Source organism: Melospiza georgiana, chromosome 1 (assembly GCF_028018845.1).
Source record: "Melospiza georgiana isolate bMelGeo1 chromosome 1, bMelGeo1.pri, whole genome shotgun sequence".
In the NCBI taxonomy this organism is placed as follows: domain Eukaryota; kingdom Metazoa; phylum Chordata; class Aves; order Passeriformes; family Passerellidae; genus Melospiza; species Melospiza georgiana.
In genome coordinates, this window is record NC_080430.1 from 146,076,470 (window position 1) to 146,102,873 (window position 26,404).

The 26,404-nt window shown below is 36.8% G+C and overlaps 1 protein-coding gene across 7 annotated transcripts in view; it reads left to right on the forward strand.

Moving 5' to 3' along the window:
- Positions 1 to 26,404, forward strand: part of EFR3A (EFR3 homolog A) — a 74,959-nt gene that overhangs the window by 38,715 nt on the left and 9,840 nt on the right. For 6 of the 7 annotated variants that reach the window (XM_058023509.1, XM_058023520.1, XM_058023528.1 and 3 more), the window contains 12 exons: positions 2,257 to 2,394; positions 6,948 to 7,026; positions 8,024 to 8,159; positions 9,322 to 9,486; positions 10,983 to 11,097; positions 12,899 to 12,950; positions 15,669 to 15,841; positions 16,309 to 16,384; positions 18,995 to 19,156; positions 20,352 to 20,483; positions 20,970 to 21,037; positions 22,242 to 22,369. In XM_058023509.1, coding sequence (XP_057879492.1) covers positions 2,257 to 2,394; positions 6,948 to 7,026; positions 8,024 to 8,159; positions 9,322 to 9,486; positions 10,983 to 11,097; positions 12,899 to 12,950; positions 15,669 to 15,841; positions 16,309 to 16,384; positions 18,995 to 19,156; positions 20,352 to 20,483; positions 20,970 to 21,037; positions 22,242 to 22,369 — 1,424 coding nt within the window. The remainder of the gene's footprint in view (positions 1 to 2,256; positions 2,395 to 6,947; positions 7,027 to 8,023; positions 8,160 to 9,321; positions 9,487 to 10,982; positions 11,098 to 12,898; positions 12,951 to 15,668; positions 15,842 to 16,308; positions 16,385 to 18,994; positions 19,157 to 20,351; positions 20,484 to 20,969; positions 21,038 to 22,241; positions 22,370 to 26,404) is intronic. The other variant, XM_058023484.1, reaches the window with a different exon arrangement.

The following is a 26,404-nucleotide window of genomic DNA, read 5'->3' on the forward strand; positions in this document are numbered from 1 at the left end:
TCAGGGTATGTGAATCACAGTCAAACATTTCTGTACCTACTCTGCTCAGAAGTGGTTGTTCAGTCTTACTGACATGTCCTGTCATATCTTTGGCCAGCCCTGGTTTTTGGCATTTAAGAAGTCTCATGCTTAAGTTGCTGAGTTGCTGTGAGCTAAGTCTGTGAGTTTAAGTCTGTGATTAGATGTTTGCTATGGAAACTGCTGTTCTTCAACACATCCTCCTTCCAGTTCCTTGTTGCCACTGCTGATAGAGATTACCCTCACAAAAGCCAGTAGAGCAGCTACAGGGAGTTGTCCTTGCCCACTTCATAGTAAAACACATTTTCAGCCCTCTTGTGGTAGTACAAAAGGTTTAGGTGCAGAGGAATACTACTGGTTTTTTTTCTTAACTGTTGCAGTTGGATTTTTCAGACTTTTTCTCATATTTCTGTAAAAATAAAGTCAGTGAAATAAAATGAGCATGAGATGCTCATTTGAATGTAGAAACTTAAGAGACTGTGCAAAGCTTTTCTATAAAACTAACAAGAGTATTCAATATTCATTGTATATTTGCAATTCCAAGGAATGCTTACTGAGAAATACCTTGAGGTAGGTGCTGTTAAAGTTCAAATAAAATGTTACTCCCACAGATGACACAGGATAATTTTAAACATTTTGATGCAGTCAAAGAATAACATTTTATACTAGGAAGATTCATATAAAAAAAACTTCCAAGCAGTGCTGAGAAGTCACCTTCTGTAGGTTTGCATATATAAGCACTCAAAACATAACTTATTTTGCTTCATTTTAACTGGAATTCTTTCAGACAGGCTAAGCTCTGGGTGCTATGCAGCCTGCTTTCGTCTTTCCTCCTCACACACCCACCTTTGCAGTGCTGTTGTATTTTAGGGAATCTGTGTCAAAACAGCAGTGGAAATGACAGTCCTACACTGTCTCTTGTACCTTCTCTCCCATCTCCCTAGATCAGAGTCTAGGCAGTACAGGGGAAGGAAAAAAAGGGAGGATGGGTGGCACAGCAGTTGATAGAGCTGGAGTTTTGTGGTACTCATGGTGGATTATGTACAAATTCTCATACCTTTTAAAATTCTAATCATGCTGCTCTTGTAAAGCTATTTCTCCTTATCTAACAGAGTTCCTGAGGCTCTTCTGTTATTAAAATCTGACAAGCTAGCATTGTTGTGGTAACTCCTGAAACACTGATGTTTCCAGAGGCAACAGGATTTTCATATGGCCAATTTTAGATTTCAGTAGTATTGAAACACTATTGAAACACAGAAAATCTTTTGCCATCAAAAGCTATATTACAACTATGATGTTAACATGTCCATTTGACTACTGATATTTCAATTTGCAATTTTCTATAATGCTCTAAAGCATTTATGATGCTTAAGTAAACTGAATGCTCTTGGTTGACACTTTCAACACACAAGCTTGCACTGCAGAACTGAAATTATGTTTAAGGGTTTAATGTACTGGTTTCTGCAGTCTAAAATTAAAAATGCATAATGTTAATGTAAATGAATGAATCCTCACTTAAGTTCCTATAATGTTTTGTGAGAGGAAATAAAAGGTTGCCACTTGTAGGTCCAGTGACTCTTGGTAAGTAATGGAGGTACCTCAGGGGGAGCTGTTTGCTTTCTTTCTGAAACCTGTGTTCACCCTGTGACCTGTCCAGAGTAATGATGGAAGACACTTAGAGTGTGACCAACTTCTACACTGTCTGTTTAGAGGTAACTGTGTGGGTGATAATGTTCTAATCAGTTCACTCATTTTTTTTCAACTCACAAGCCATCTGTTTGTGCAGAAGTATTGGAGTTTCATTTAATGCTCACCCACACAGTATGGACTCAGTAGTGGGCAGGTGAATGAGATCATTAATCTGAACAATATTACTAAGATTCTGTCTAAATTTTTTTGATGGTTTCACAGCCTTTGTTATTGTTAGCAATACATAGTGTTTTGTCAAAATGTGATATGTAAAAGTTAACTGTATATTTGCAGCTTTTGTGTTTGCCATATAAATATTTACTAATACAGTGGTGAGTACTGAGTGAACAAATGATGATCTATGGTCCTGCTATAAAAGAATAAAATATGTTATTCGGAATTCTGGTTTGATGCATATTTGAAATGCAGTTCTTGCCTAGTTGAAGATCGTGACTCATGAATGTTTTAATACCAAGGGTGGATGCAGTAAAGAAAAGGTTTCCTGAATATTAGTCAGTAATATAATCAAAGCACTTTGTCTTATTTCAGCAGAATAGGCCCCCCATCCTCTCCTACAGTAGGAGTGAAAGAAGAAAATCCTTCTGTGCTGGCTGAGAATTGTTTCAGGGAACTACTGGGACGAGCAACCTATGGAAATATGAACAATGCTGTCAGACCAGTTTTTGCGTAAGTTGAAAATTTGTGGAAGATCTGAAGAGGTTTGCTTTATTTCATCCTCAATTCTCTTGCATTAAATTTTTTCCTACTTTTCAGTTCAAAGGTTTCCATTCACATTTCTTAAAAAATTGCCCCTCTTTTAACCTCTTCTCTTCTCTCTCCTCCATCTATAAACTTGAAGGAAGTTATGGAGGAATACATGTTCTGCTTTATTGATTTTTACATGCAAAATACAATAATTTACATGAGTTGTTGCTTCAGCTGGCCTTTTTTTTTTTAAATGTGAAACTATCCAGGCTATTCATGTCCTATAGATGAGGGTCACAATCAGTGGAGAGACAAACCAAGTAAAGTACAAGTAGCACAAAGGAGTACTGTGCCCCATAAAGTTACAATTTATGTTTTCCTGCCATTTTCTTCCAGGACCTGTTTCGATATTCTTTGATGAATATCTTTAACAACTCATTTAGGGGTGAGTGGCAGATATGCACACAGTATGCACATTATGCACAAAAACACACAGTACAAATTATACCTCTTGTATTAACTCAGTGATACCACTTTCAAACTCTGGCTTTTCCTGGTGATGAGGACACCTGCTTGCTTCTTCTTGTAGATCTTTCAAGGTACATGTCAGGTACAGGAATACATTCTCTTAGATGGCCTAGTTCTTCACACAGAAATTAAGTACTTTATTTATACACTGAAAGACCTTCAAGCTATCAAAAGCCATTTTCAAATTACTAGTGTTAACAGAAGAAAGATAAGGTTGGTGTTGAAGGCAGTAAACTTTGTAACCCCTTGTTTATCCTGAAAAACATTGACTACAAAGAACTTACCACTCCCTTACTTTCTGTATATATCTGTTATACCAACCTGAGAGGAGTTTCTGTTGCAAAGTTGAGTGTTTTATTAAAAAAACACTCATTCTTTCCTAGATTTAAAATTTGCATTGCTCCAAAATACCTGTGATCACAGTGAACACCTCGTTACTACACAGTCTGGATGGATTACTTGGTACTATACTGCAGCTGCTTTCTGACCACTTCTCAATTCTTTTAGTGGGTTTATCTCAAAACTTTATCATCATTTGCAGTGGATTGCGTATTTTGAATCATTTTAGTAGCAGGGAAGTTTTCTACGAATAATTCCTGATTCCACAGAGAGAGGTAGTGCTTGGTTTGGGATTTGAGAAGGTGTCATAGCTGCTTTTTCTGTGGCTGATCTAAAGCCTAAAAGCCTTTAAAGTTTATTTCCAGCCTATTTTCAGTTCTCGCATGCTATGACTGTAGGGGACCAGTTGGTTCTGTGTGCACAGCAGTGTTCCACATGCTGCATTTATGCACTGAATGAGTGGATAATGACCAGTTACTCAGAATGTTATCTCCTCTATGAATAGAGAGTTTTGTAGTCACCACTTCTGTGTTCCACTTTGAGGACAAATTGCCAAATGTGTCTTTTTACCAATAACTGCTGTAAAAGGTTTAGTATTTTTGAAGAACAAGAGATGCAGAAAATGCAATTTCAAACTGTTTGTCCTAAGCAAAAAGGGTGTGCTCTATCTAATGAGCTTCACTTTGTGAATGACAGAACAGTTAGAATGAAAGTTTGAGACAGAGAGTCTACTGCACTTTATTGGATTGAAAACCCTGACTTAGCTTCTGATTAGAAAACGGTTTCTTCTAACAATGTTCAGCTCTTTCACAGGTTTTAAAGAAACTCTGGCAATATAGATAGGGCCTCATTACAATGCTGTCATGAAGGTGCAGGTTCAGTTCCCCACCTGAAGGCTTGCTTCATGTGAGATCAGGCAGCATGCTGCCACTTCTTGGCAAAACTGAGAGAGCAGTGCTGCTTGCATCATGAGGCAGGGCTTATTTAGTGATTGAGGGATTTAACTGTAATGAAGATAGTAGAAATCTGAAGTCAGTCTCCTGGTATTGGTTTGGATTGACATTAATTCTCCTTGCCTTAGGCAGAAAATCTCCATGGTTATGTCTGCATGCAGTAGCTAGAAACTCTCAAATAATAATTTGCAATAAAATCTTACAGATCAATCTCACTAATTGCTTAATGAAAGTAAAAAAATGTTACATTAATATTATTTGAAAAAAAGTTCTGTTGTGTCAATAGTCAGAAGCTGTTGAGACATAACTAGCATGGATTTGCAATGGTGAATAGATTAGACAGATTCAGAGAGATACAGAAATCTGGTGAAACTTTCCAAGTGCAACAACTGCATTTCCATTCTTGTCAGTTATCACATCAGGTGTGGAGGGTTTGGAATATTAACAGACTGGTGTTCAATATTCTTTCAGCAAACATGATGCATGAGCAGAGTATTTTATATATTCCCATACATGCATGACTCAGTTATGCTTTCTGATCCTCGGTACCAATTTATCATTATTACTTTAAGGATTACTTACATGTGTGGCACTGAGATAGAATTCAGGCATCATTAGTGGCTCTCTCCCCAGAAACTTGCATTATTGGTTCTGCTCTTCCTTTGAAATTCAGAGACCTAATTGTGCATTTTTGCTACATATGTGCAGCAGATCTCAATGGAAGGCAGTTTGGGATTTGTTAATCCGGCAATAGAATCTTTTGCAATCTTCAGTAGATATTCTTTATTGAAAAAAGTGTAATTTGAAAAAAAGAATGAGTTAAGGTGTGACTTGATTTTAACTACAGTAAATGTAGCATACTAAAAATACCCTTTACTGTCTCTTGCAAGAACAAAACTACATTGAATGCACTTATTATGGTCAGTAAAATACATCACCTACAGGAATCTAATCCTGCTGTCCTTAGGAGGAAAATTCCAGTATACAAAGGATGCTGCCCACTGAGCTGTTGCACAAAGCTTCAGCCAAGTCTGTCATCTTCTCCCTGCTGTCTTCCCAGCAGTTCCTCTACCTGAAGTAGCTGATAACTTGGCCTTTCTGGCAATATAAAATTGTATGTCTTGTTTAAAGAGGAATTTTTTTTGTTTGTGTGATATGGGATGCAGTTGACCATAATCTGCCTGAATGGATTTTTGGGGCAGATGAATAGGAACTGTCAAGGATAACAGAGAACACAATGCCCTGAAAGATTAAAGGATCAGTTCCAGTCAGGAGAAGATAGTGGAGAGTAGGATTTTCCCTTCAATGACACCTGTGCACAAGAAAAGCAGCTACTCCCAATAGGTACTCAAGTTGGATATTTAGTAATGTAAATCTGCTGTTATTTTGGCAGGCAAATACTTTTAAAATTCCTGACATTCTTTCTTGTAGGGATTTCTGTTAAAGGTATGTGATGTGTCAAGATGGCAGAACTTTTTTTAATTTCTGCAATAGAGTGCAAGATAATTTAGGGCATAGGAGATGCTTTGTGTCACCTGGTTTAATCAGCCTTGAAGGAGAGCTGTGTACAGGTGACTGGGTTGGGAGCAGCTGCCCAGTGAGGGAATTGAGATCTCCAGCTTGTAGGCAGAGTAAGTTACAGCATCCAGCCAGTCCTCCTGTCTTCACAGAGCTGGCTTCTTTCACCTCCAGAGCTTCTCAGTTTGTTGCTTCAAACAACTTTATGTTTCCTAAGTTCTTTGAGAAAAGGGAGAGCAGTGAGGATTCTGTAGCTGAGATACCTGTTTAGGAACAGAAATTCATCTTCTTTTACAAAGTTTTTTTGTTGATTTGGCTGGCATATTTTCTGTTCACTGGCAAATTTGTTTCTGGATTTGTTTTGATTTTTTTAAAACCTAAATCATACCTATTAAAATGCATCCAAAGTTACCTTTTCTTCAATCTTCTAGAATGAAAAAACACATTTATTTTTTAATGCTTTTTTAGGGACACAGATTCCTTTTTTGCAAAAATCTGTGTGCCCTATTCATAGCTTTCAACACTTCTGCTTAAGCAGAATTTTTTGTATTTGCTTGAAACACTGATAAATTTTTTCTCATTTGTGGTTCCTATTCCACTTATAGAGAATCTGATGCATTTTTATTGGGATTTTGTTTTGATCCTTCTTGCAGTAAGTGTTGAAATGCTTCAGAGTGTAAAGGCATATACACACAAAGAGCAACTCTTTTTGTTTTCCATATATTTTATTTATGAAACCACCATGAAAACAAAAATATTTCTCAGAGTTTCTATTCTGGATGGAGCATTCAGCCCTAATTATTTTGCAGCTTGTAATTCAAAACAACTTCCTTATCGTCTGTAAAGTATAAATTTTGAAGGTGTTACAACCTTCAGCAAATTCCTTTAATGTAAAAAAGCATCTAATGTCCCAGCACTCTGTGGAAAGAGTGTATTCTTAACTATATATGTTTGATGTATCTAGGTTCCTTAAATTTCCAGAACAGGAATCTCTTTTCAACCAAATGTTTTGTGATCATATCTAAACCTACAAAACAAGTACTTTTCTGAAGTTCTAAATTTCTCATAAGTTATTGTATAGAAGTTTTATGTTAGTAAATAATCCCTTTGAGGTGAATTTTGAGAAAATTCATAAGATACCATTTATTATATCTGTACAGTATAATTTCTTCATTATGTCTTAATTTTTGTTTGCAGGCATTTAGACCATCATAAACTATGGGATCCTAATGAATTTGCTGTTTCCTGCTTTAAAATCATCATGTATTCTATACAGGTAGGATTTTATCTTGGTTTTTTTTTCCTTGTTTCAAGCACTGGAGAGAGGTTTCAGTGCTCATCTCACTATGCTAGTGGTAGACAGTAGACGAAGTCAAAGAATCCAAAAGATTCAAGGGAAGGTAGTGGGGTGGTCCTTCTCCAGAACAAGGAGCAGGGTGCTGGTGTGACATGGTGCTTGACAAAGAAATCTCTCAGGTTGGTTATTTTTCTATGCCAATACAGCTGTGCTGATTTTCCAGCCCAAAAGACCAACTTCACATGCAACTGTTATTCTGAGGCTTTTTAATAGTGGACAGCCTGTATTGTGGCCTTAAGCTGAAGGAGGGAAGGTAGAGATTTTAATATTAGGAAGAAATTCTTTACCAGAAGAGTAGTGAGGTACTGCAACAGCTTGTACAGGGAAGCTGTGGCTGCCCCATCCCTGGAGGTGTTCAGGGCCAGGTTGGATGGGGCTTTGAGCAGCCCAGTCTAGTGGAAGCTGTCCCTGCCCATGGCAGGGGACTTGGAACAAGATGGTCTTGAAGATCTCTCACAACTCAAGCCATTCTATGGCTGTCATTGTCTGCTGTAAACCTCAAGGTCTTATTCTTTAATTGCATCAAACAGAGATGCCCAGAAGATAAAAGTGTAAAATTCCAGGTTTGTGGGAGAAAGCTGAGTTTTCTCACCATTTTACATCAATGGTGCTGAATTCTTTGAACTGCAGTTAGCTGAGTGAGGGACAATTTCATGCTTCCTCTGTGCTTGCAGATGTTCCTGGATATTTTAAAGAACTCTTTTGTACACTGGGCTGGCTGAATGAACCTGTATTTCTTCATCTGACATGGCATTTTTTTGAATCCATATTTAGTCATTAATTGATTGTACTTCTGATAAGTTTCTGAATGAAAATGTTGCAGAATGGAAACATGGTCATGACCATAGCTGAGTGATGTATGAGCTTATTCTTGTTTAAGTCACAGATGAAGATTTTCTGTCTGTTTTCTTAATAGGCACAATATTCCCATCATGTAATACAAGAAATCCTTGGACACCTTGATGTCCGCAAAAGGGATTCAGCACGAGTTCGTGCTGGCATTATTCAGGTTCTTCTGGAAGCAGTTGCAATAGCAGCTAAAGGATCAATAGGTAAGTTGTATTAAATTAAAGGCATCAAGTCAAAGGATAAATTTGTAGGATAGTGCTCATTTTCACTTTGATTTCAGAGTGATTGGAAACATTTTGAAAAGGTTTTGTGTATAATTTTTTTTTCCTTTTTGCTGATAGATGCTTGAAATCTTACTTAGTTTGCAGTTACTCCAAGCATATACACTTGGTTATTTGACTCTTATATAATCCTTTGCATTGAAAAAATGATTGAAAAAATTGTGAAAGGCAGATATTCCTGTGTGGAAAGAAATCATAAAGTCTGAGAGAATTGTGTGTCACTACAAAATGTCAAGAGCACTGTTGCTTTGTGATACAGCTGTGACCTGAATATTGCAGAAGTAGAATGCTCTTTGAGAAATGTTTCCTTATTGAGTGTGAAGAAGCTGAAATGAGGTGAAATAATGTCATTTAAAATTAAGATAGTTCCTTGAAATAAGAGTAGTTATGAAGAGGTGCACGCTCTAGTGCTTTTTTCATGAAGTTCTTTGGTGTCCTGCTGAAATATTGTTTTGCTTCATTAGCTTGAGCCTGAATGTGTCCTTCCTCTTGCATGCACAGACTTGTGAAATCTTTTACCATATGATGAAAAGAGCTCATGATTTGCTCCAATGTATAGAACTGGATTTTAGTAGCAGGCTTTGAAATAACTGAAGTTCAGGGGCAAGTACCTGCAGTTAAATCCATTACTGGTGCTTAATTTCAGCAACCATTTCTGTTTTGTATCTGAAACTTGCATGGTGAGTTGTCTCTGGGCTGTTTGCCCTCCCCTTTCCCACAGGACAGAGACAATGTAGAAAGAAAGTGAGAAGTTTCATGGAGCAAGATAAGGACAGTTAGATGGGTGGAGCAAAAGCTGCATGCACAAGGAAAATCAGGTTACCTCCATCCTGACCAGACCAGTAGTGAATCATAATGGATTATACTGTATTTCCTGATTCCAGGTTAATTTCTAAAGTATCACAGTGTAGGCGCACCTCAAAAGTTTTTCTCTAGTCGTGATGCCTCAAACACTATAATTCACTTTGTTCTCTTCATTGTCCTACTCTCATTACTTGTGAAAATGGATTGAAAAGCCCAGTTTTCATTTTCCTCAGACATCTCCCTCTTGACAAGTGCAATCAGTGTTATTTGTTGTTTCCAGGCCCAACTGTTCTGGAGGTTTTTAATACCTTGTTGAAGCACCTGCGCATCAGCGTTGACTTTGAGCTGAGTGACCGGCGCAATTCCTGTGAAAGCTCCACTTTGAGCATCAGCTCCAAGGAGAGTGATGAGAGGATTGTCCAGAATGCAATTATTCAAACAATTGGTGAGTCATACAATTGGCACAGGCTCACTTAAAATTTCTCCCCTTTTCCCTCTTCCCCAATGAGATGATATTGGACCAACTTGAATCATGAAGCAATACTACTACACTACTACCAAATGTGGTTTCTCTGATTGTATTTGCCTATCATTCTCAGGCTTGCTTTATGTGTTTGATTTCTGAAAGGTTTTTCTTTTAAATGCTAACTGAACACGTAGCCAAGAAGGTTATGAAAATTAAAAATGCTGGTGGACTTAAAATTAATTTTAATTATATTATTATGTGGCCCTTGAAATGTAGAAATCTCTATGTTTGGTGCAGAACTACTATTAGTCCTTCTATGAAAATGACTGCAAAAAGTTGTATACAGTAATAATACATTTTTTCATAGGTAGTGCTTTGAAATTGATAGAAATGAATGTTAAACATAGTAGCAACAATGACACCTAATGGCCAGTTGTGCTACCACGACTTAACTGAAGAACTGTAATGCACAGCAGTTGAAATTATTTTCTCAACAATGTCTCCCGGTTTCTCAGATTTTCCCTTATGACAGTGATGTTGTATATTGGGGTGCATTTATGATATGCATTCCTATTCTTAAAGAAGAAGGGAGATTAGCTTAAATGTTTGTACCTTTGCTTGCCTTGAAGAGCACTAACAAGTATATAGTAGATTATTTCTCACCATTTCAGTAACGTTCCCAAGTTAAAATGTTCAACTCCCATCAAAAAAAAATCCCACAAACCAACCTTTTGTGAAGCTTCTTTCTACTGAAATTAATGGTATACTATTTCATAGTAATAAAATAGACTATTTGGAGTTGGAAGGGACACATAAGGATCATTGAGTCCAACTCTCTGCTCCTCCCAGGACTGCTTCAGCTAAACCATGTGCCTGCGAGCATTGTCCAGGTACTGCTTGACCTCTGTCAGGCTTGGTGCTGTGACCACTTCTCTGGGAAGCCTGATCTAGTGGCCAACCTTCATTTTAGTGAAGAACCTTTTCCTAATGTCCCATCTGAACTTCCCCTGATGCAATTCCATCCTATTTCCTCATGTCCTGTCAATGGTCACCAGAGAGAAATCAGCATCTCCTGTTGATTTAGTCCCAAAATACTTGTATGTCTCTGGGACTTCTGTCCCCTCACTTGTAATATTTATTCTCCAATAAACAGACAATACTATGTGCCATGAGAAACACTTCCAATTCTTCACTAGGTACAAGTTAATAGACTCCAGATATTTAATTTTTAAATTGTATATTTAGAGGAGGATAAAATTAGCTTTTAGTATTCAAAGATGAAAGTATCATGAAAAAGACTCACTAAAATCATTCAGTAAAAATAAATATGAGATTATGCCCTAAAACAAGTCATATGTTTATTCTTCATCTGTTTTGACCTGTTAATATATTCCTTGTATTTTAAAGGCTTTTCTTATAAAGAGAAGAGCCCTATATCTCTTTTTCTTCTGCAATTTCTTTCTGTTTTTATTTAGGATTTTTTGGAAGCAATCTTCCAGATTACCAGAGATCAGAGATTATGATGTTCATTATGAGCAAAGTTCCAGTTTTGGGAGCAACTTCACAGTCGCTGGATCCCAGTAACCTTGGGTTTGTATATCCTGTATTTTTAAATTTCAAATTAAAAATCTAGATTTTAGAATCCTGATGAATTAAGAAGTGAAAAACATTAAGAAAAGCGAAATGCAAATTCTCACTCCTTAGGGGCTGTATGAACTACTATGCAGAACCAAGACAAGCTCAGTGTCAACAATATTAAATCAACCTACAGACATTTTACTGATAAAAATTACCTGATTGGAAGGTCATTTATTTTTCACTAAAATACTCTTTATCTCTGCACTAGTACAATTTTTTCTGAAATTATGAACTTTATGGTTGTTAATGCCGTAATTTTTATATGTGGGTTTTGAACATGAGAGGAATTCAATTATAAATTGCATCATTTACAAACTATTTTTAATGTTTGTTCTTTTTTTAAAATTCTCTACAAGTTGACTTCAGATTAAGAAATAACTGCAGAAATTCCAGTGAGTTTTGGATTTTTCCTGTGTATTCAGAAATAGGAAAAAGCTGTAAGTGGACAGACTTAATAAACCCACAATTTAAAAGTCACCCTATACTGGATACTCTTCCTTGTAACAGGAATAATTTTGTTTAAAAGACTTCATTTCCTCAGTGTGGGGAAGTCACTGAAAAGGCTGCAGCTGTTCTTTCCAGATGTGCACAGACACTTTGCACCACATAAGTGATCCCCTCATAGATTAAGTAGGAAGTCATTGTCATTCTCCAGCTTCTTAGAGCTTTTCATAAAATATCCCTGCAGCATGGGATGCTATTCCATGGAAGATGTAAGGCTGTGCCAAGCAGTTGTCACTCATTGTGGAGGTATTTGAAGCACCAATCCATATGAAATTCTCTACTTGGATTAACAATTGAGGGTATTGGTTGTTTTTTTTATAACTATATAATTTTCCATTTATGAGATTCTGTGTAAACATGTGTATGAGCAGTGTGTTACTATGATGTGCATATGTCACTCTGAGATTGCTGATAAAATCTGGCATTACTTAGAATTTTGATTTCTGCTGCCCAAGACATTTGAATGATACAGACAGCCAGGACTGTAGCCCATTAAGGTAGAAGCTTCCACTGTTATGTAATGACCAACTTTTGTGAAGAGGGTTGGTCTTCCTTTACACTATTTAATGGGGAAAATGGCTTGTACTTTTTTTACTTTCTTGAAAGAATCTCTGTGAATGGAACAATTTATTCCAAGTGCACTTTGATCTCCTAAGACCTTGCAAGAATAGTGACTATGTACCTTCTGCTATTTGGCTACTTTTAGTACCTGCAGGAGGGAAATGAAAACAGATGAAGAACAGGTCAAGTAGTGTTTCATGTACCTTCCTGTGATATGAAAGCTGAGGAATCTTTCAGTTTTTCTTACTGATTTTGCCAATAACTTTTTTCCAGTCTCAAAGTTTTGGGGTCTGGCCTAAAGAAGAAGTGTCCACATTTCTTCAGACTCCAGAAGAAATTTTCACTGCTGATGCTTGTGAAAATAACAAACTATCAAGCTTGTAGTGGTCAAACATTTTAGAGATTTCTGAGTTAAACAAAAAATTTATACCTCCTTCACAAATACAGTTTAATTTTTTCTTCAACTGAATGTGCTCCATTTTTTCAGCCTTCCTATAAATGTGTCTTTCAAAAACATTTAATTATTGCAGCTCAGTTGGAGATACTTTCCTTTATCTATGATCATCCAGCATCCCTTCCAAGACTGCTGTATTCACTTGTCAAAAATGGGAATAATGTCTAGAGTAGAATAATATTTCAAAGATATGCAAGAAAACCTAATTTGCAAATTTTTTTTTTCCAATTGCAGAGATTTGGGAAGCAGGAGGATTCAAATCATGTTATTGAGATCTTTACTTATGGTAAGCCTTTTGTGATCAGTATACTATGTTATAAACACACAGTGTTTCACTTTATGTATATACTTACATATAAAAGTACAGTATAACAACACTGGACTATGAAAATAAACATACATTCATATTGCATAGACCTGTAATTCTATTGTGTAATATTGTGAAAGCATTTTTCCAACTTACATTCCAAACAGCACAAGAAATACACCTCCATCTCTTAGAGCACTTCAGTGAATGTCAGTTATAATTGGATCTGCAGATCCAAAAGAACATCCTAGAGTAGGTTGAGTTCTGCCAGCAGTACTGGCAACATCAAAGTGAAATCACTTTCACCTCTGAGCCTGGAAAAGTGGTAATTTGTAGAATGGCCAATGTTTTTAAAACCATAGGAATGGATATCTCAGACACAGTTGTTCTTTCCTTCCTAATGTTTCCGAAATTTCTTGTAACGTTTGATTGAATTTTTTTATCACAAATGCATTTTTCAGCTGTAAATCTTCAAAGAGTATTTCTGGAAATAGACCCAGATGGTAAAAATCAAAAAGAGGCTAGTAAAGGAGGCTCCTGCCAGTAGAATCCTGGCCTGTTTTGTTGCGGAAGCTCAAAACTGTTTAGTGACTCAAATAGGGCAATGATTTCACAAACTAAAGCAGAAGAATGTCTTCTTGGAAAATGACTTTCTGTCCCTGCTTTGGCATGAAACTCGTGTATGGTGTTAGACAAAATCTGAAATCTTAGACTCTGGTTTGCAGAAGAGCTGGGCATTCGGAGTTGCAATTTAAGGATAGAAAACTTCTTAGGAAGGACCTCAGGTGGTCATTTTGCACATTGTCTTCATTAAACATAGACTCGGGTATGTCTAAACTGTTCCTGACCATATTCATCTCACCAGTATTAAAATTCCATTAAAACAGGTAAGAATCATGATTTTGGATGCTACAAAGTCTGTAACTGTGCCTTAAGGGAGTCAGAGTGTACATGTGGAAGGGATTTAACATTTTGGACCCTGAATTTTGGTTTGCATCTCTTTTAGAATACGAAAGTAAAATCCCATCATGGCACAGAGGTGTGAAAGTCACTGTTCTGATGCTTAGTAAATTAATAATTGATAAATATTTTGGACAAAACCCAGTATTATACATCATGTATTCTATACAAAAGAAAAGTATTTCATAACATAATTAGCCTGTTGTCATGTATACACAGGCAGACAAGTTAATGCTGTATAGGCAGTTGAAATCTGGCACTTCATTAAAAGTGTGCACTTAGTTTTGCAGCCTTGCTGCTGGTGATATCAGTCATTTTCCATGTTCAGAATGATTGATCAGATACCTTCTTGTCCCCTGGTGCTCCTGTCAGCCACATCCCCTGGGAAGCCTCAGCTAAGCTGGGGCACTGTGCTCACTCAGGTTTAACCCAGAGCACCAAGGAGCACCCAGGCACTCACTCACCCAGCCCCAGGGGCCTGGGGAGAGAACTAGGACAGCACCAGTGAGAGAAGTGGGTTGAGATGAAGACAGTTTAGTAAGTAAAAAAAGGAAACCAAGAAAAACAAAACCAAGAAACAAGAAAAAGAAGTAATGATAAAATAAAACAAAATCCCAACTGCTCACCACAAACCAACTGATAGCCAGCCAGTCCCTGAGCAGTGGCAGCCCTCACAAATTGCCTCCTGTTCTGCTGCTGAACATGAAACATTTTAATATGGAATATTCCTCTGGAGGTGTGTGAGCCCTGCTCAGCAGTAGCCAAATCATCTGTGTTACCAGCACTGCTTTGGTCACAAATCCAGAACACTGTATCCCATGTGCTGCTGTCAAGAAAATGACATATCGCCCCCAAAACCAGTAAAACACAGCTCTCATGTAAGAACTTTAAGGGTATGGAATATATATAAATTATTATGTAAGCCTTGGATGAAAATTGCTTATTGTAATTAAATTTGGAATAATTTTGCTCCCCTCATCCTCAATAGGTTATATGTACTTTGTAAAATATTTTGAGATTGTAATATTCTGGTAATCTCCATTTTAAGGAATGGTAAATTTTAAATACCTCTGGCTACTGTAGATGTTCAGCTAATTAAAATTTGAATTAGTAGTTAGGTAGAAGTTTATTTTTCTTTATGTACCTGCAGAATTTGCTTTAGTTAAAAGTAACTGAATGAGACATGTGTAGGGTAGTAGTAATTTTCAAAATAGCACTATGGCACCAGTTTTCTAAGAAAGTGATATTTGTTTATTTCATGTTTTTCAATAAAATAGTATCCATAAATTATTGAGGTGTACATATAGGCCCTGATTTCTCATTTTTTATTTCACCTGAGCTTACTCTACCATATGCGAACAGCTCATAACCTGAAATGGAAAAATCTCTATTGTCATTATTGACTGGAATTCCTATCATCTTCAATTTATGCCCTGCAGCTTTTCATAGGCCATTTAAAAAAACCAAATCATAAATCATACCTTTATTTTTTGATTCAGAGTGTGTTTTTAAAGAAAGGATACTGAAAAATCCTTTTAGCATGAGTGACTTAATTTGAAAATGTATGCTGACATCCTTCCAAATTCATACTGAGGTCAGGAATTTTCAAAATTAATACAATACTTCAATTTGAATCTACCTTGTGGATGCCAAAGCAATCCCACTAAAAAGTGACAGCTGTGATTAATTCTTACAATGCAGTAATGCCACATGAATTTTATTTCAAACAATGCACAGGTGACTTCAGGATACAAAGCCACAACAATAAGCAATGCCCTTCCTGCCCCCTTTCTGGACCCATTGCTGTCTCCTTCACTCATGGAGGACTCGGAGCTGAGGCAGCTGGTGCTGGAAATCCTGCACAACCTCATCGACCGGCACGACAACAGAGCCAAGCTCAGAGGGATCAGGTACTGCTCTTCATTTATGGCCTGCTTAAATTCCAGTGCTTCACTTGAATGACAACTGCTGTTGATTTTTAAATATTTTTGCTAAAATGAATTATTAATGTACTGTTTTGGTAAATGCACGGTGCTCTGTGTCATTTATTCATGGCAAGAGTTTTACAGGTAAGCCTCAGAGTATAGTAACTTAAAGAACCATTACAAATATCATAGTTCTATCACAAATTCTATCATGTAGAAGACAGAATTTAATATTTATTTTTATTATGTAGATTAAAAAATACATGATTATCATGATTATTCTCTTTCTGGTTCTCCATCTTCAACTGAAATTTGAATATTCTTGTTAAGCATGGATATAATTAAAATGGGAATTGGGTCAAGATCTGTTTGAATAGTTCCTGTATTCCACATTCTCCTAATTTCCAATTTTATTTTTTTGTTCTGAAACAACACATCTCTTTCATTTGTAGAATAATACCAGATGTTTCTGACCTAAAGATAAAACGAGACAAGATTTCAAGGCAAGATGTGAGCTTCATGAAAAAGGTAGTAGAATGAAAAATCACTTTTCTATCTAGAAATTTGTAAGTGAACCAGTGCTTTTGCTTTTCTTCTACAGCTGTGGTTTTGCAACAAGTCACAAAGATCAGTTTCAAATTATTCTAATCAAGTTACAGTGATTTCAGTGTTGAGGTTCTCTAGATACTTGAAAGATGATTCCATGCAATAAAATTTTAATTTATGTCTTCAGTTAAAAACTTTATATGCATGAAATTAGAACAGCATATGTCAAAACCATGATTCTGAAAAGATCTCCCTAGTGTTAGATCCCTGCACAGCATTTAATTTTTGCTCTGTAGCATTTTTTCACTAGTTTGGCTTTTATTTTGCTGTATTTTTAGACAATTTTGTATTTAGAAATCTTTTTATAGCTGTGGTACAGAGACATGTGTTTTATGTTTTAGGTAAAGATGTCAAAGAAAGTTAACTGTGCACAAAACAGTGGTCTTCTTAAAAGATTATTTTCACAAGACTTTGTACCAGGTGACTTCTCAGTATATTTGTCTCTAAAGAAAACCAGGGTTTTTTTAGATGATACTAAGTGGAGTGAAATGGCTTACAATAGATACCTTGGGTATTATGTGGGAAAGATGCATAAAGTTGTTACTGTGCTCTGTCATTCCTGACTGGTTTATCTGTGTAGGTGTGTAAACAAACAAAAAAATAATACTGAAATAGGCCAAAATACTGCATGTAATAGTATGCAAACTAGAGTTGTACAGCATTCAAGTAACTTTGCAAGATAAATGTTCTTGCTATAAGTTAGTCCAGTTAATATTCTTCCAGTGTGGGTTCAACTGGAATAATACAAATATAAAAAATACTCCAACATTGGCAATTATTAGTAATGTGTCTTTTAAAAAGTGAATTAAATTTTAATTCATTAATTTATTATCTATGATTTAAAGCAATTTGGATTAGATGTATTTTGCTAGATGAAAGTTGTAGCTGTCAAACTAAATATTTGAGTTGTTAATATTGATCTGAACAAAAGGGCAGAAGAGGAAAAGAGATTCTTCACAGGTCAAGAAAAGAGCATACAACCTTCTAAAAAATATATTAACCCTGAGCAATGAAGTCAGTCAATGATTATCTGTGTGATACTGTTACTCACCTGGTGTAGGTGTGCATGTTAGCAGCCTGCTCCACCCAGATGCTCTGCGTAATCAAAGGACAGGGATGAGGCATTTCCAGAAGTTCATAAATATCTGGATGGCCATTTGGGCTTGTTTGATGCTGCATGGGGATCCTGAGGCAATTTGGTGTCACATCCAGGTGGAATGGAACCAAACACAGGCACAAAACTCTTGGTCTCAGACCAGTTGCTCAGTTTATATCTATCCTTTCTTTGAAGGGAAATACTCAACTTCTTGCATTTTCCAGTCATCTAGAAAGATACATATTGATAAAATTCACATAATCATTTATTTTCCTATTAGCATGCAATTCTTTATCGGTGGGATAAAAAAATTGATTACTTTTATTTTCCAAATATACTGGGTCTTTAAACAGCTAACCTTTATTTTGTAGTAGCTTCTGTGCTTTGCTGATAGCTGTGTTCCCCTCTTTTCTAAATCCAATGTGGATTTGAGCAACTCTGATTTTAGAGCTAATGAAAAGACCAACAATTCCATCATTATTTCTCAAGTAAATATGTCCTGTTTGAAAAAGAGAGGTTGAAAATCACTTTTCTTCCTTCTCCTAGAGCTGAATTAATACATCTAGAGTTAGTATTTAGGTCTTGAAAATTATTTGTGTCAGCAGATACAGACTTGTGTCCCCCTCCAGTTTAAGAATGCTGGGGTGGTACTGAGCCCTCTGTTCCATACAGCACCTGCTGCTTATCCTGTGTTTCTTGTGTTTGCATTTTTCTTTTGTGTTAAGGTAATAGTTTATTTACTGAAATTTGGTTAGGCACAGTATCATGAGAAGAAAATCACTTTTGAAGTGGAGAGTATTTCATTAAATGACCTGTATTCTTCACTAGAGCTGCAGCCTCCCTACACATGTCAGTAAATGAGCCCTGCTCACTTTCTGAAACAACTTCTAGCAGAATTTTTTCTTGGTTTGCTGTTTGAGGGGAGCTGCTTAATGAACAAATTTGATGTCTTCACAAGGATAACACTTGGAGCTCATCAGTTCTTGAAAATGAGTTCTTGAAATGTCTCAAATGTTCTTGAAAAATATTTCAAGATTGCTTTTTGGTTTCTCCTTTTCATAAATGGGCATTTTTTTTCCTAATATTTCAACAGGAAATTAATTCTAACAGCTGATACTGTGCAGTAGTCATGCAATTCTCTGTATCATCTTCTCTATCTGTACATTTGTGCATAAAATAGAACAGTACAGTGTTTATAAAGAAGCTGTTATTAGAAAATTGAGGTCTACTTGATTAAGTAGACTTGTACTTTTTTATCTATGTGTACATCATGTATTTTATCCTTTTGATTTTTGTTTTTTTAATTCTCAGTTGATCTAACATCAAAGTTGGCCCTGTTTGGAGTACATAGATGGACCCGAAGACCTTCAAATACCCTTTCTAACCTAAATTACTGTATTATTTAATACTCATTTTCCATTTTATGTCTTTCATAGCATGGTCAGCAGTTGTACAGACACATCTACCTAGGCTGCAAAGAAGAAGACAATGTCCAGAAGAACTTTGAACTCCTGTTTACATCTCTAGCTCTTACCACAATAGAACTGGCCAATGAAGAAGTGGTGATTGACCTCATTAGAGTAGCAATTGCCTTGCAGGTATGGGTCTGTGTTGGGTTCATTGACTGACAATTCAGTGTGTAATTGGAGATGTGAAGAACTGGGGGGTTTTGTGTATTGATCTTCAAATTTGAAATCCCATCATTTGGTCTGGACTTGATTGGTCACTAAGGAAGTGCACTTTGTATGTACCACTTACTGATGGGGAAACTTCATCTAATCAGTTTTGTAACAAACTTCCACAGCATGTGCTGTTCAGGAAAAACAGCAGATGTGACATTTTTTTGAAACATTTAATAGAATCACTGATACTCATTAGCAGATTGACAAGGTGTTCTCTCAACCTATGATCTTGTGTTTTGTATAAAATGTATGGACTGTCTGCACTTCTGTATAATTAATTGATTGGTTGGGAATAGTTACTAAACCACGCTATTAAATCTTACCTTAGAGTAATATTCTGTTAGTGTTTTAGCCTTTATTCCTTAACATTTCCTTAATAGGTTCAAATATTAACCCATGCTTGCATACAGTCCTCAGGAAAACTGGATAACATATTATCTGTGTTGAAATCAAAAATAAAGTACTGCTAACATGTGCCCTGGGAATTTGATGAAATCAGGCCCTGTATTTGCAGTATATTCTGTCATTAACCTTATTCCTAAAGGTACAGCTGTATTATAAAATATCTGAAATGTAGTTTGCATCCTTAATTTTAAAATATGTAATTGAACCAAATCCTTACTTGGTGGAAATGACATTAGGAGTTTTACTAGAGCAAAAATAATGCAATCTGAATAAACACAGAAGTGCCAATATGCATTAAATAATTCATTCTATTGTGCTGTATCTGTGATTCACACTGGTGATCTTTATTATCAAACTGCTGTTTGTAATTTTCCTGAGAAAATATTATGATCAACAGGTGGTAAGGACAAGAGACTACCAGTCATTAACCTGTACTTCCTGTCTGAGAAACAGAATTTTTTTGAGTTGAGTAAATTTATTTTTCTTCATAATGGTTGAATCTTTTAAGCTCTCTAACTTTAGATCAATATATTCCTATTTCACAAGTGAGCTGAAAGACTAGAATTTTAAGATGAGAGATACCAAATGTTAAGTAATATCAGATAAACATCATATGTCAGATAGTGTTACCAATGATAATTTGACTTCCATGTATTCAGGACAGCCTGCTAACTTTGTAAACATGATGCTACCCCTTCTATTTCAGGACATTGCCATCATCAATGAGGATAATCTGCCAATGTTTAATCGTTGTGGTGTCATGGCATTGGTTGCAGCATATCTGAACTTCCTGAGTCAGATGATTGCAGTGCCTGCCTTCTGTCAGCATGTCAGCAAGGTAAGACATGGTTAAATACTGCAGGTAATTTAGAACAATACACAGTCTGCTGTAAAATCAGTAAATAACTTGTGTCAGGTGCTGGCTTGTTGTGTTGATCTCTCCTGTTTGTGTCCACTGACATTGTTCTTGATCTTCAGTCTCTTGTGGCATTACTTGCTGACTCTTAAGATAATAAATAAAATAATCTTATCTCAAAATACAGCATTTTATTTTGCTTATGGTGCCATATATAAAGGGCCAAATCTCTGTCTGGTATAATGCTTGATGGCCCCACTGTCATTGCTAAAATACTATTGACATCATAAGACCATGAGAATCAGATTTTTAGTCTAAAAGGTGAGAGCCACAGTCTCTTTCCCTGGTTAAAAGAAATCCCAGATGTCTCATTTGTGGTGTGGTTGATATTAGTGAAGGTTAGGTGTTGAAGAAAACAGCTATGGAACTATTCCATTTGTAAAATTTGACATGGGTTTTTTTTTTCAGGTCATTGAAACCAGAAGTGTGGAAGCAGCTTATTTTCTACCAGAAACAATTTTCAAAGACAAATCCAAGTAAGTAGATACAAAATGGGAATTAGTGGACAGTGAAGCCCCTATTTTGCTATTAAAAATCATACATCATTGAGAAATATTCCATATGTGAAAACAATCAGAGGTTTTATAGTGTTCTGGACAGCCAGAAGAATCCCAACATTAAAAGCATGTACACTTATAGGGAAAAAAAATGGGCTTCAGACTTTTTTATAGTAGTCAGAGGCATTTATACACAATAGGATCCTCAGTGTGCTAACACAGCAAAATAAATTTTCACTGAATCACAGAATGGGTGAAGCTGAAAGGGATCTCAAGGTCATCTGATCCAAGCCCCATGCTTAACAGGGTCACCTGGAGCAGACTGTGCAGGATCACATCCAGATGCTTTGGAATATCTCCAGGGATGGAGATTCCACAGCCTCTCTGGGTAACCTGTGCCAGTGCTTGGTCACCCTCACCTTCACACAAAAAAGTGTTTCCTGATGTTCAGACAGAACCTTCTGTGTGTCAGTTTGTGCCCATTGCCTCTGCTTCTGTCACAGAGCAGCACTGACAGGTGCCTAGTTCTGAGGCCTTTCCACCCTCCCTCCCTTAAGGGAGCTGTTACACACTGATGAGATTCACCTTATTCTCTCCATGCTGAACTGGCCCAGCTCTCTCTCTCTTCACTGGAGAGATGCTCCAGCCCCATAATCCACCTTAGTGACCCTGTGGAGCCCTGTGATGGCTCCCTACATGTCCTGGCTAGCCCAGCTCCTGACTCAGCACTCCAGGTGTGGCCTTACACAGCTCAACAAAGGCCAAGGATCTCCTCCCTCCACCTCCTGATGCAGCCCAGGATACCCTCAATCTTTTTTGCCACAAGGGCACACTGCTGGCAAATGACAAATATTAGAGTTAATTAATTACTATTAATATTAGTGTTGCTGTGCAGGTTTGGCATTTTTTTAAATTTAACAGAGATCATGTTCTCTCAAGATGTAGCAGAATAGGTGAAGAACATATTTCAGATAAACAAGAAGTGTTAAAGTAATCTAAAATACTGCAGAGGTTTTCAGCAGACTAATTTTAGGTGTGTATTCATTCCTAAAAAACTGACCAAGCTTTATTTCCATCAAATCATTATCATTGACCTTTCTTGGTTGCTTACAGACATTAGAAAAATATTTTAACCAACAAATATCTATTGGTAGACAATAACTTCAAATATATGTTTTGACAGTCTTCCAAAATCCTTAGAGAAGGATGAAACAGATCTGTTTTTCCTGACCAACAAGATTGCAGAATCATTAGGAGGCAGTGGATACAATGTGGAAAGACTGTCAGTTCCATATGTGCCCCAGGTAACAGGTAAGTGGTGATTTGTAGCAGCACCACTTAGTACCAGTTTTTAAGAATGTTTTCCTAATGTGTTGTGTGCCAATGAAATGTAATGTGACTGGTAGGCAACAAAACCTAATCAAATCATTTTGTCTTCTCAAGGTGTTTTTTTTTTTTTTCTCATGAGCTACTGTATTATTGCTAAGAAGTTTCAAAGATTTTTTTTTCCTTAAGGAATGGAAGTGAGGCAGAAGGTCCTAGAACACATTTTGACTCTTTTTAATGAAGTCTCTGCTTCAAAAGAATACCTGTACTGACTTACCTAGAAAATGAGAAAGAATATACAAGTCAGCTTGCTTTATCCTTTTCATGTAAACATTGGATGAAAGATACTCCATCCTTTTGCCACACTGTTTTGTGCTGATTTATTTGCCTTAGTTAAACTGTCAATGAGCAGATATTAATTTAAGCAAGAATGAGATATTTTCCTCCATCAGATACTTATGCAAGTTTAATGTCAGGTAGCAGTGGAAATGAAGTGTTGCCTGAGGAAGGTTTGTGGGAGTTGGTGCGGCACAGGCTGAGTGAATAATGTGAGAAGGACTAGCTAGTATGTGATATTTGTGTGGTTTTCACTTTTAATATATTTTCAACAGCCAATTGAGCAAATTACTTTAAAAAAAATTGATTGAAGAATTTGTTCTTAACCATGACTAGGGGATACCCCAGCCCAAAGCATGGTCTTTTTAAAGTACCTAGCAGTAAAATTTGATTTCTGTATTCTCTAGCTCACACATAGAAAGAAGCAAAGTACATACAGATAGTGCCAGATGTGTTCTCTTGCAGTCTGATTCAGAGACATTGCTGCCTGCTCTTGAATCTCTCTTTTGGATAGTTACTGTGGGAGGAATTGGGCTCTCCAGACAGCAGATGTGGTTTTGTCCCAAAAATGCAAGCAGGCACATTAGTGATATGTTCCAGCACAGCCACAGTGTCTGTTTTCTGTTGCTGGCTGTCTACTGAGAAAGAAAATGTTCCTATGCTTATTTCTTCTGGCACCTAAAACCAGTTAACATTATATTTTAGTATTGGCAGAAGAGGTGGGCAGCAAGTGAGGAAATGTTACAGGCTTTGAGTGAATGAGAATGGAGTGAGGAAGATAGCCTGGTTTGAAATTTATGTTAAGCCTCTTCTAGAAGCTCAGATATATTTGTACCCAAATGACCTCAGTAAGATTTTCTTGTACACTTTGCTAAAAATGCGTTCCCACACAGGAAGAGACGCAAGTTCTGACATCAACATTAATTGAGTTTAGCTGCAAGTGTGATTAGCTGCCTCTGCAGGTGATGAGAAATTGCCATATTTAATCCTTAGTAAACGTGAATCAGATGCGTTCAGGGATTTTGTCATTTTTTATAAAGAGCAGCAACCAAAACTTTTTTCTTGACTGTTGCCATAGCCAGTTAAGTTCATCAATCTCTGATCCTGTGGAATATTGAGCTTCCCAAGCTTTTCATTTAACTGAATCAGAACCAAGTGAATATTTTGTAATTCCTAAGCTTTTCTTTTTTTACAGCAATGAAATGTTACATTTCTGCTATTAAGATTAGCTAGAATGTAGTGTTTCAAAAGAGATCATTAATCTTAATAAAGAAACAATCCCTTTTTTTGTATATTCCTGTGAAACCTAGGGTTGAACCAAAATGCCAGTAAATATTTCATCCTAATTATTTCTATTTCCAAATATCAGTGTTACGATGCCTAACAATGACTTATAGAACATAATTTTCTCATCTTGTCTTTGTTTCATGTCTTGATACTTCTTAACAACTAGAAACACATTCGTATTTGCAAATTTTTATACCTGTTTCTCTTTCTTACTTGAGGGAGAAAACTAATTTAAAAGTCTTCAGTCATTTTTTGTCTACATATACTTACATATATATATATATTTAATTTGACTCTATTTCCATCAGGCAAAAAACCTCATAAATGCAAACACAAGTCAAAAGGTAAAAATGAGCTGTAGGTCAGCCTGCTCTCCTGCCCTGTGGTGTGTCCCTATAGGATGTGCAGTCAAAAAATGCTTTAGAAGGCCTAAAGAGCTTTAGGCCAGAAATTGTGTTGTACTTAGTGGATTTAGTGTTTCCTTATGCCTTTTTTGTTTCTCCCCTTGACATGCCTGTAGCAATGTTAGCTGCTGTGTGGTTTGCTGTTGTGTTTGCTCATGATTTTGTACTCTACCAAAAAGTAGTTTCCTGTTTTGTTTTCCTGAGCAGGTACTAGAATCATAGGTATCATTTTTGTGATGGTACTAATTACCTCTTTGAGTGACATTGCAAAAACCTGTAGAAAGTTGGAAGAAGCTCTCAGTTGTTCAAAGAATGATGATTCATCTTAATCACTGGCCATTCAAGATAATGACTGCACAAAGAACAGAGTCCCTCACCCAGGAAAAGAGGCACCTTAAAGATCATCTTGTTCCAAGCCCCTGCCATGGGCAGGGGACACCTTCACTATCCCAGATTGTTCAAAGCTTCATCAAACCTGGCCTTGGACACTGCCAGGGATGGGGCAGCCACAGCTTCTCTGGGCAGCCTGTGCCAGTGCCTCACCACCCTCATGGGAAAGAATTTCTTCCTAATATCTAATCTAAATCTACCCTCTTTCAGTTTAAAGCCATTGTCCCTTATCAAAAGTGGTGGAGCCCACCTTGGTCAGTGAGGTGACACACAGAGCTGCTGCCATTGCCCAGGCAATGGAGCCAGGGCTTCTGGGACAGCCTTGGCAGGGGCTGGGCCAGTGGGTGTTGGGGCTCCATCACTGTCCTTGAGCCCCTGGGCTCCTTCATGTGTGTGGATGAACACTGTGTTTTATAAGAGAAAAAAATGGTAATTGTCACAATTTTTTACCCACTTAATATGTTGAAATTAGAGATAAATGGGCATATTTGATATGCAAGTTTAGTGAGACATCCATTACAAAAATGAATTCTGTCCAAAGTAGTCCCTAAAATGTATCTCCTGGTGTTTGTGTGTCAGTTCTAGAGAGAGCAGCAAGATGGCAGCAGAGATGTGGTTTTGTTGGGTGTTTTCTCTTGCAGGCTGAGGTGCTTTCCTTAGAATTGGAGTGTATTGGGTGGGTCATGTACCAGTGAGCCATCAGGGATTAAAAATTCAGTAAATCCTTCAGAATGCCATTTCAAATGCTCAGGGTGTCTGAGAACCTGGCAAATATTAGAATTTAGGTGTTTTTCACTAATCTTGTTCTTTCACTGCCTCTTGATCTTAAAATGACATTTCATTTATGTGACTTCTGAAAGTTATTTCTTGGTTTTTAAAAGCTGAGCATGTTCAGCTCTGCTGGAATGAATTCTGTTTGTTCATGCTCAATATTTGCACTGCAAAAGCACTTTGCTTGGCTAGAAGTGGTTTAAACAAAGGTTGCAGAAGAACCAGCATAAATTGCCTTGTCATGGGGGTGTTTTGCAGTTCTTCTCTTTTTTTTAGTATGAAGTGCCTGTAGCTGCTTCTAACTGTGCAGTGCAAGTCATCAGATAATGATAGCAAGGTCCAAATGGCTTGATCTTTGCTAAAATCTAAAATGTGACATTGCAATTCATGATTTTGTAAATGACACACACAGAAGTCAGGCCACTCAAGTGTCTGTTTGTCAGAGGATCTTTGTGACAAGTCTTAAAATGTATTTTTACTGTTCATGAGAATCTTTTGTTAATATATTAAATGTCAAAAATGAGAAAATACTAGTGGTGCAATGTCCTAGGACTGCAGTCACAGAAGGAGATTCCATCATGATGGATCATTTGATCATAATCTCCTTATGCATTAATTAAATTGTTTTGCTTCTTTTAGTATCAGCACAGTTGGTCTTACTCTGACAACTTTTTAGACCAGCTGGACCTGCTAAAATATTTGTAGGAAGTGAGAAATGGAGAGAATTTTTTTCACCCAGTAGATTTTTAGACTTGCTGAATATGGTACTTGTAGCAACAAGAATAAGGAAGGATTGTTGTTCATTTCCATTCAGAAATCTTTGTTTCTTCTG